The sequence below is a fragment of the Xenia sp. Carnegie-2017 genome, unplaced genomic scaffold (genome assembly GCF_021976095.1).
Source record: "Xenia sp. Carnegie-2017 unplaced genomic scaffold, XeniaSp_v1 HiC_scaffold_24, whole genome shotgun sequence".
NCBI lineage: Eukaryota > Metazoa > Cnidaria > Anthozoa > Malacalcyonacea > Xeniidae > Xenia > Xenia sp. Carnegie-2017.
Window position 1 is genome coordinate 6,153,423 of NW_025813487.1, and position 10,028 is coordinate 6,163,450.

Here is a 10,028-nt window from a genome sequence, read left to right on the forward strand (position 1 = left end):
TGAACAACGAGAGTTTCAACGACTATTTAACTAAGTTAAACATCCAATGGCAATTCAACCTTAGCCGAGCTTCATGGTGGGGAAGTCAGTATGAAAGGTTGATTGGTCTGATCGAGCAGGTCTTTTACAAATCGATCAACAACGGCTTTCTGACCTGGGAAGAGCTCGAGAAGGTAATTTTGAATGTAGAAATCACGTTAAACTACCGTACACTCAGATACATCAAAGAAGATAATCAACTCTTCTTGCTCACTCCAAATGCCATTCAGTTTTGAAACATTATTCTAGAGCAGAAAGACCGTCGAATCAAGAATAGCAGAGCAAGGTATATACGACGCTGCAAGGAAGTGCTATGAAAACGGTGGCAGACAGAATATTTGAGAGCACTGCGCGAGACTCATAACATGAAGAATAACGGGAAAAAGGCAAACATCAACACTGGTGACATTGCAATTATAAACGGCGAGGAGAAGATTCGACGCAAGTGGAAATTTGGAATAGAAGAGCGTTTAGTAACAGGAAACAATGGTGTTGTACATGGAGCAAAGCTGAGAGTTGCAAAGAGTATAATCGAACGACCCCTCCAATTACTGAATCTGATGAAATTATCTCATGACGTAACGAAGAAGCATAAAACTACCCTCGGACACTGATCTGAATGTAGATTCCCGTGAATTTAAACCAAAGAAAAATGCCACAGTAGTTGCAGAATGTCGGATACAAGACCAAGTAAAAGAAGAAGAGCAGGAAAATTAAGGAAGGGGACTAATTTTCTCAAACATTAGGACATTATTATTTCTTAATATAAATAATTTTTATATTGTTTGAGTCGTGATAACAGCATTCACTTCTATGTACATTTATATGGTTTTGGGGTTTCTGTGGCTTATGAGTCAGTTATTATCATTGTCAGCAGTCTTCTGTCTTGGCAGCCACTATGTTTGTTAATTAGGTTATGTTTATCGTTGATTAAAGCCTAACTTCAGGTCAATGCGTAGTTAATCCTTCAATACAATTTAATCAACGATAATTTCATGAGGAAATGGATAAAGTTTTACGGCCAGAGCGGCTAGAAACCGATCGAAACAGGGGAACAGCGGCAAAAGAATGGCTTCATTGGAAACGTACGTTTGAAAACTTCATGGCCGTTTTGCCAAAAGAAGGTTTGGATAAACTTGCAGTATTATCCAACTTCGTCTGCCCAAGCATCTTTCAACACATAGAAGATTGTGAAGATTATAAGACATCGATTGAAACACTTCAGGATCTCTTTATCAAACCGAAAAATGAAGTTTTTGCTCGCCATCTTTTAGCTACTAGGAAACAAGCTCCAACAGAAACACTAGACGAATATTTACAAGCCCTGAAGGCACTAAACAAAGATTGTAACTTCAAGAACGTCACAGCTGTACAATACTGTGAAGAGAGCATTAGAGATGCATTTATTGCTGGATTACAGTCAAATGTTATACGCCAAAGACTTTTGGAAAACAAAACCCTCGTCTTAAAAACTATGTTCGATCAGGCTACATCTCTTGAGTCAGCCATAAAGATTTCTGAGTAGTATTCAACTCCAAATACACTCATCAATGCTGCTGTTCCTGCTGAGAGTGCAAAGAGAATACTCTTGCTGCTGCAGTCGAAACAACTTCCAGCTGTTATTTCGGTGGCAACAATAGGCACCCACGATCTAAATGTCCTGCAAAGGAAGCTATATTTGCAAAGTGTCAGAAAAAAGGTCACTACGCCAAGGTTTGTCAAAGTAAAGCTACCTTAAAGGTATCAGCATCCATAAACTCCCCTGTTTTAGCACCCACTTCATGTCCTGGGTCTCTATCAAAGTCAACAACAAACGTCAGCTTAGGAAGATTGAAAGTAAAGGCATTGTTTGACAGTGGCAGCACTGAGAGTTTCATACACCCAAATCTAGTTGAAAGGGCTGGGCTGACTGTGCAACCAGTTAGTGGAACTGTTTCCATGGCTTCCACTAACTTGTCAGCTAATGTTACGGGTACTTGTACGACTAACCTTGAATACCAGGACCAGAAATACACCAACCTTCGCTTTTCAGTCCTTCCTGGACTCTGTGCCGATCTTATACTCGGTCTGTACTTCCAGTTACAGCATGAGAGCATTGCATTTCAGTATGGGGGCAGCCAACCGCCACTGTCTGTCTGTGGTTTTAATAAACTCAACATGGACCCAGCTGAGCCATTTGCTAACCTAACTGAGAACTGTCGTTCAATTGCAAGCAAATCTCGTCGCTACAGTAAGGATGATTTAAAGTTCATTGATGGAGAGGTTTAAAGGCTGCTAAAAGAAGGGATCATAGAACCAAGCAACTCCCTTTGGAGAGCACAAGTCGTTGTGACCAAAGATAATAATCACAAAAAGAGACTTGCTATCGACTTCAGCAATTCGTCAAGCTCATCACGTAGCAGGTTTGCAGTTTCAAATATTTTAGTTATAAGTTTTGTTTCCGCTATACTCTCTTTTGTTTCTGTAGTTGTGATGTCCTCTGGCTAATATTTTTTCATTGTCAACCACTTTGGACCTTTTCCTTGACTCACTTAAACATCTCTGGTGGCCACATCTGCAGAATTATCTTGTCCAGGAACGTTTCTCCACTGGATGTAGTAGTTATTTTCCTGTATCTTGCTTACTTGATTCACAAATAAATGCTTTAAATCCTTATTTTCACCATTTCGTATCCAATGGAGAGCTACTGTGCTGTTCAACCATCTAAAAACAGTGCCGTTTGGAGACCCTTATAGCGCTCCCTTAACGTTATGAGTAAGATTTGTTGACATATGTAACAATACAAGTTCTAGACGTGGTATGGTCAGTTTCTTAGCAAGATATGGTTTGGCAGCCACCAGGCCCTTGCTTGTACCAATCTCTTGATGAACAATGGCCATCACTATTGCCCCAATTCCATGACTGCTAGCATCAGCAAAGGTATGCAGCTCGATTTTTGGGATAATTTCCTAGTTCGGATACGCTGGAGTGCCATTTGTGCAAAGTAAACTGCCCGTCGCGAAGATTTTCGTCGTAGTTTCTCTTAATTTCTTCGTTTGTAGCTACAATGGTTTCTCTCCCGTTGATCAAGCCGTTGAAGTATAGACTGTCTCTAATTTCTTTTCTAATGTCAAAGTGGTTCTGTTCATGTTTGTCTAGGTGTTGTTTAATGACTGCTCACAAAAGGAAATGAGGATGGAGACAAGCCAAACAGAGCTCTGGTGAAACGTAGGGCTGTCATCTCTTTTGTCTTTATATCTTTGTACCAATGAGAAGAATCACATCCCAATCTTCTTTACGTATTTTTACCTGGAGGAGTGCCTGCTTTAAGTCTCCTGTTAACACAACCAGGTGAAATCTTCCTCTCACCATCACCTTCCACAAGTGATTCTGCAGAGGTTTGACCAGGTGGACCGGCTTGTAAACATTCATTCATGGATGGTGCTTTATCATTATCACGTGCAGATCCGTCACATACGATCCATACCTCTGTTGTTCCTGCTGACTGGTTGATTACTAGTTTATGAGGCATATAGAACTCTTTGCCGTGAGCTTCTATTCCTGCCACCTTCTCAATTCCTTCCTTCAACTCTTTCAAGATAATCTCGTTATACTGCTTCACATGATATTTTGTTTCTCTAGCTTTTAGTCAAACTGTTTAATCTTCTACTACTGCAACATTTTTTGTTGTGTAATGGTGGATGATTGCCCTTCTAGGGTAGTCCTGTCTCATACCAACCTTCTTCACTTCTCTGCAGCTGCTCTTTAAACTCATTGTACATATTGAAGTAGAAGTTTGAATTCAAGTAAACACCAAAGAACGACCTTTCGAAATAAGGCTTTACTCAACACTAAATTAAAATTTACAAAATGTCTCTTTATAAGTAATTATCTTAAACTAGGCGCGGTTACTAAGGTGGGTGTACTTCATGTAATAATCACTACAATCACCCTCTCCTATTTGAAATAACTATATAATCTAACTTAAATAATCTAAATAAGACTGGTCCTGCCCGATTGTCTTTTTTTCTTTTAGTTCAATGTCATGTATATGTCAGGCGGTCGGGTTGTTTCTTTTCTCTCTGCGAGCGGCGTAACGGTAGTGTCTGTTGTGAAGACGACTGATCAGGTAGAGCGGGATCCTCTAGTAGTGAGTTCCTTCTCTTTCCTTCTTTGGCGAACTATTATTTAGTTTCCTAGCGTCTTTTGTGGCCAAAGGAGATTGACGTGGGTCGTCTACAGTATTATCTTTATAAGGCGATAGTGGTAGCGGTTTCTCGCATAACTTCTCTTTTTCCTCAGCTTGTGGAGCGAGGAACTTAGTGGCTACGGTATCTTCTCTTCCATCGGGAAATTTTACATGCGCATACTGAGGATTTGCTTCGATTAGCTCTACTTCATCGACAGATGGGTCATACTTAGATTGTTTTACTTGACGCTTCAACAGTACCAGTCCAGGTTTGGATAGCCACGTTGGTATGGAAGTTCCACTCGTCGATCTTCGTTGGTGGATAAAGAGGCGTTCATGCGGTGTTACATTAGTAGCGGTGCACAACAGAGATCTGATGGAATGAAGAGCATCATGCAAAACTTCTTGCCAGCAGCTGGTCGGTAGTCCTCGCGTCTTCATTGCGAGGGAAATAGTCTTCCATAGAGTGCCGTTCAAACGTTCTACTTGGCCGTTCCCTTCTGGGTTATATGGTGTGGTTCGGCTTGACGAGATTCCTTTCTGGAGGAGAAAGTCTTTAACTTTTGCACTCATAAAGCCAGAACCTCTATCCGAATGTATGTAAGCAGGCATACCGAAAATCGAAAACAATTAGCAGAGACAATTTATAATTGACTCCGCGCTAACGTCTTTACAAGCGAAAGCAAAAGGAAATCTTGAATATTCATCTATTATAGTAAGAAGAAACTTATTATGATTAGTCGTCGGCAATGGTCCTTTGAAGTCCAAACTAAGTCTCTCGAAGGGTTGAGTCGCTTTTACTAAATGGAAATTTTCTGTTTTGTAATATTGAGGCTTACTTTCCCTGCATATCTTGCAGGACTGTGTCATGAGCTTAATTTCATCTATAGAGAAAGGGAGATTACGGTTTTTTACAAAATGTGCCATCTACGTTATTCCTGGGTGACACAAGGATTCATGAAGCTCTATCAGCTTATCGGAGGTCATGCTCATTGCTCTTATCCTAGAAAATGTATCCGCTGGTACATTCTCTTCTCCTGCTCTGTAGATTATATCAAAATCGTAAGTGGATAGTTCCATCCTTCATCTCATTATCTTATCGTTCTTAATTTTGCTCTTTTGCTTGGTGTCAAACATGTAAGCTACTGACTTCTGATCGGTAATTAACATAAAATGCTTACCCGTAAGGTAGTGTCTCCACTCCCTCACGGCTTCTACGATAGCCGCTGCTTCTTTCTCTACTGAAGCGTGCTTAAGTTCTGATCCGCTTAACATCCTCGAAAAGAACGCAACTGGGCGACCGTTTTGGTTGAGAGTGGCTGAAAGAGCAAACTCGGAAGCGTCTGTTTCCACCTGAAAGGGCTGTGCTTCGTCAACAGCTTGGACCACAGATTTTTCGACATCGGACTTAAGTAGATTAAATGAAGTAAGAGCATTGCCTACCATTGGGAATACAGTATTCTGTGTCAGTGGTCTTACTTTTGCTGCAAAGTCTTTGATCCATTGAGAATAGTAAGAAAAGAGACCCACAATCCGTTTCTGTTCTTTTAAATCACGGGGGACAGGTGACTCTCGCAGAGGTCTCAATCGTGCCGGGTCCGGCTTTATTTCTCCATTAGCGATTATACTACCGAGGATGCAAATACTGGTTGTTGAGAAGGAGCATTTGTCTTGATTAAACGTCAAATTTCGCTTTCTAGCTGCTTGAAGGAACTTTTCGAGATTTATGTCATGCTGGGCTTGGTCCCGGCCACAAATCGTGATGTTGTCAAGATACACAAACGTGTCTTCTAGACATTCTTTAGCGATAAAGTTGTCCATCATTCTTTGAAAGCTGCTGCTCCATTCGTTACTCCAAATGGTACTCGACGGAATTGGTACAAACGCTGGTTAGCTTCGAAAGCAGTATATTTCTTTTCTTCTTTTTGAATTGGGACTTGATGATACGCACTTTTCAAATCAACGGTGCTGAAAACTTTGTACTGAGCGATTTTAGAGACGATATCATCTATTCTAGGCAGAGGATAAGCATTCAGGTGTGTGAATCTATTTATAGTTTGCGAGTAGTCAATCACTAATCTTTTTTTTTGTCGATCGTTTCTAGTTACGACCACTTGTGCTCTCCACGGTGATTCACTCGGTTCAATTATACCTTCATCTAGAAGCCTTTGTACTTCAGTTGTAATAAATTCTTTGTCTTCTCGGCTATATTTCCTTGATTTAATAGCTATCGGTTTACAACCCTCTGTTAAATGTTGGAACAAAAGGGGGGGGTCTAGGTTCAAAGCTGTTAAACTGCAAAGTTTCAAAGGAGGGGCAGAACCCCCGTACTGGATAGTGACACTTTCGTGCTGGGCTCGCCAAGTTTGCCCTAGAATAACATGAGTACACAGATTGGGCAGAATATATAGCTTAACCTGAGAATACAACCGGCCTTTTAACGTGATATCACTAAGACAATATCCTTGCATTTTTGTGGAATAATTACTTGTAGCCATCGTAACTTTTCTTTGGTCTGATGAACTGTCAATGAAAGTTGCTCAACCAAATCAGGATGTATGAAGCAATGAGTACTTCCTGAATCTACCAGAGCTGTAACAGTTCTTTCTTTTAAACGAATGTCAATACATGAACTTAGCAATGACTCCCCCATTGCAGCTAGAGTTATGTGAGCTGATTGCGTTAAATTAGAGACTACTGCTGAAGAACGGCAAACTCTTTGGTAGTGCCCTCTTTTTTTACATTTATTACAAATAGCTTCTTTCGCAGGGCATAATGACCGGGGGTGTTGCTTATTACCACAAAAGAAGCACTTAGCGGAACGTGAAGTGGAGGCTAAATACCTCTCGCTTAGTCCTTCTTCATTATTTTCGTCATGTCCGTTAGATGCCGTAACAGCAGCGCTTGTGAAGGGATTCGAATTGTATGTCTCCGATGATTTTTGTGCCAAATCCCAAGCTCGAGCTTGATCAACTGCCGTTTGTAAATCCAACTGTTTATTCTCCAGTAAACGTTGTCGAATGCTTCCCGACAATAGACCACTAATGAAAGCATCCCGAATTGCTTCATCCCGATATTGAGCAGCAGAGACTTGACGAAAATTGTAGTCTTTACTTAGGTGTTTCAGTTCTTGTAGGTATTCGTCAAGGGTTTCGCCAGCTTGTTGTTTCCGTGTTGCTAATTTATGCCGAGCAAAAATCTCGTTCGGAGGCTTGACATATAAGGTTTTCAGCGTAGTGATGGCTTCATCGTAGGTTTCAGTATCACAGAACAGTTGATAAACATCAGAGGTGACATAATTCGCCAGAATGTGTAGTTTATTTATTCGGGTATCAGGAATGGACGGTATTGCATCGATGAAGTTCTCAAATGTCGCGAGCCAGTGCGTCCAGCGTTTTGCAGCGCCTTGGGCGTTCGGAATAACATCAAACCGTTCAGGTCTCCAAACTTTATCCATAGGTATAAGGAGTAGTGTTGAGTAAATTGAAGTAAAAGTTTGGCTTCAAGTATACACAAAGAACAACCTTTCAAAATAAGGCTTTACTCAACACTAAATAAAAAACTACATAATGTCTCTTTATAAATAATTATCTCAAAACTAGGCGCGGTTACTAAGGTGGGTGTAATAATCATGTAATGATTACTTCATGTAATAATCACTACAATACCACTATAGGCAGATAGTATCAATTGCTGCAATATCAATATCAAACGCGCGTTGCACTTTTATCAGTTGATTGCACTAACTTCTTCGTTTAAATTCTCCTAATACAATCTCTAGCAACCAGTAAAACAAACGCATACTAAAATAAATAATGTTTATAAATCTAAGAAGGACAGAATTAAAAGCTAGGATACTACACAGATCTTACCCACGCCACATTATTCAAGATCATACTATTCAATGGTAATTTATAATTTACATTTGCGAGATGGCAACGAAGGTCACATCTCAAGCGCATGTGTAGTGTATCTCAACCACTTACGAAACAGAGAGCCTTTGTGGAGATGCAATATCCAAACATGCAATCGAAGAAGGATGGCTTCGCCATAAGCGTCGTTTTATACCTTCAGTAAGTACCGTTAGTCTTTTTTCTGTTCCTTAGGGTGTTTGCATTAACTTTAACAGAGGCATCGATTTTATTTTTTAGAAAAATGTGATCACTGTGATGATTATCTTGTAAAACCCTCGTGTGGGCATGTATCGTCTCAAGACCTTATCGAGTAAGTTTTAATTCGTTTGTAGTAGTCGTAAAATGTTTTTTCTATGTAATATTACATCGCTTACGTATATGTACACAGAAGTGCTAACATGCAGGGGCGGATCTAGGGGTAGGCACCATAGGCAAGTGCCTATGGTGAAATTACCAAAATATACTTCGACTTAGATTCGATACGAATTTATCGAATTATGAAACTATGAATAGCACTTTATCGCAGTCAAATCATCTGACTTTTGTTTAGAAATGTTGTGCAATTAAATGACGTAATTTTGATATTAATCGTAGTCCAGATGCGTATGATTATCTATAAAGCTCCGTGTCGTTAGGCAAAGCAGCCATTTTGCCTAAGTCAAGAAGGCGATCTAGCCATTTGATTGGTTGTTAGCAATTTGCCTAAACAAGATGAATTTGCCTAACTTGACATCGTGTATAGGTATTCTGATTGGGCAATTTTTGCAACCGTATGCTTTCATTGGTTTTTTTGCCTAACTTGAGCAATTCCAACCAATCATTGCTGTTGATAAGCATAGTTGAGCTAGGCAAATTAGGCAATTGAAAATTAACATACACTCGTATTGTTTCTGAACAGCCTCTGTGCTCAGTTTACGGTTTTGTGATATTTTATAATGTCTTCATTGTGTTGTGGTAATTTATACGAGACTGCTCAGTCTGCGTTGGCCAAAACGATTTAAAATGCCTTAATGAGCTTTATTCTCGTTTATTGGTCGACGTTCGACCTATGTTTACTAACGAGCAGCTGTTAGATAGAATTTATGACCCCGACCATACTCTGTGTCGAAATTTTGGAGCTGAAATATATGTGCCAAAGCACGCTCATGACGGAAAGACTTGTACTGCAATAAGGTAAATATATTATAATTATATATATCGTATTGTAGTATTTATATATACGTGTAAAATGGTTAAATCTCAATTTCGCTAGGCTATATCATTGTCTACAGTCAGCAATTCATTCATACAATGCAATCAATCTACCAAACAAAATATTAATTTCTTTTCCTGAATATTTTTTAAGATCTGAAGCTTCTGGCAATTGCCTCTACAGTTCAGCTTCCCTAGTTCTGGTAGGTAACAATGCATTGGTCCCTACTTTGCGAATTTTAACATCGCTTGAGCTATTTATTCATGCTGCTTTTATGCTCAACACCCATGCTTTTGTCTGTTATAAGTGAGCACAGTGATTACTTTGCCCAAAGCTTAAACAATCTTTTGCCTTTGTCAGTGTCTAAAGAATGTTTAGACACTGGATATACAACAGATGAACTGGTAAAACAGGAGGCTATTTTAAATTGTAATGACCAGAAATGGTCATCTTTTCTTTGTATTTTGGGCCTATCTTCTGTTTTAGGTAGAAAAATTCATACTTTTTATCCTAATTCTGGTGAAAGTAGATATAAATTGTTATTTAATCGTATTGTTCAGCCCCGGTTATTAAGCCAAAGAGGTTTGGATGCTATTAATATTTTGTTTTGTCATGAAGGATCTGTACAACCAGGTGAGACTTTTCAGTCTAATCATTTTGTGCCTCTCATTTTCCATGCCCACAGGTTGAAGCGAAAATTGTCTAATTCCTGTAC

General features: G+C 39.6%; 3 protein-coding genes and 1 long non-coding RNA gene across 7 annotated transcripts in view; 3 read left to right on the forward strand and 1 right to left on the reverse strand.

Annotated features, from left to right (window-relative positions):
* The first annotated feature begins 1,042 nt into the window (after window positions 1-1,042).
* LOC124452018 lies at window positions 1,043-2,307 on the forward strand. The gene is made up of 2 exons (XM_047002612.1): window positions 1,043-1,560; window positions 1,680-2,307. Exons 1-2 carry the CDS (start codon window positions 1,043-1,045, stop codon window positions 2,305-2,307), a joined length of 1,146 nt encoding a protein of 381 aa, XP_046858568.1.
* A 4,337-nt stretch (window positions 2,308-6,644) lies between these two features.
* LOC124452019 lies at window positions 6,645-7,664 on the reverse strand. Its single transcript, XM_047002614.1, has one exon. It carries the CDS (start codon window positions 7,662-7,664, stop codon window positions 6,645-6,647), a length of 1,020 nt encoding a protein of 339 aa, XP_046858570.1.
* Window positions 7,665-8,089: 425 nt separating this feature from the next.
* LOC124450408 lies at window positions 8,090-8,419 on the forward strand. The gene is made up of 2 exons (XR_006949967.1): window positions 8,090-8,280; window positions 8,359-8,419. It is a non-coding gene; the product is annotated as an uncharacterized LOC124450408 (long non-coding RNA).
* A 697-nt stretch (window positions 8,420-9,116) lies between these two features.
* The window catches only part of LOC124450403, a 5,547-nt gene continuing 4,635 nt past the window's right edge, over window positions 9,117-10,028 (forward strand). For 2 of the 4 annotated variants that reach the window (XR_006949959.1, XM_047001062.1), the window contains exons 1-2: window positions 9,117-9,294; window positions 9,467-9,515. Coding sequence is in view for 3 of the 4 variants with exons in the window: in XM_047001062.1 (XP_046857018.1) it covers window positions 9,170-9,294; window positions 9,467-9,515 (174 nt within the window). In the remaining variant the exon portion in view is untranslated. The remainder of the gene's footprint in view (window positions 9,295-9,466; window positions 9,516-10,028) is intronic. The other 2 variants (XM_047001064.1, XM_047001063.1) reach the window with 1 other exon arrangement.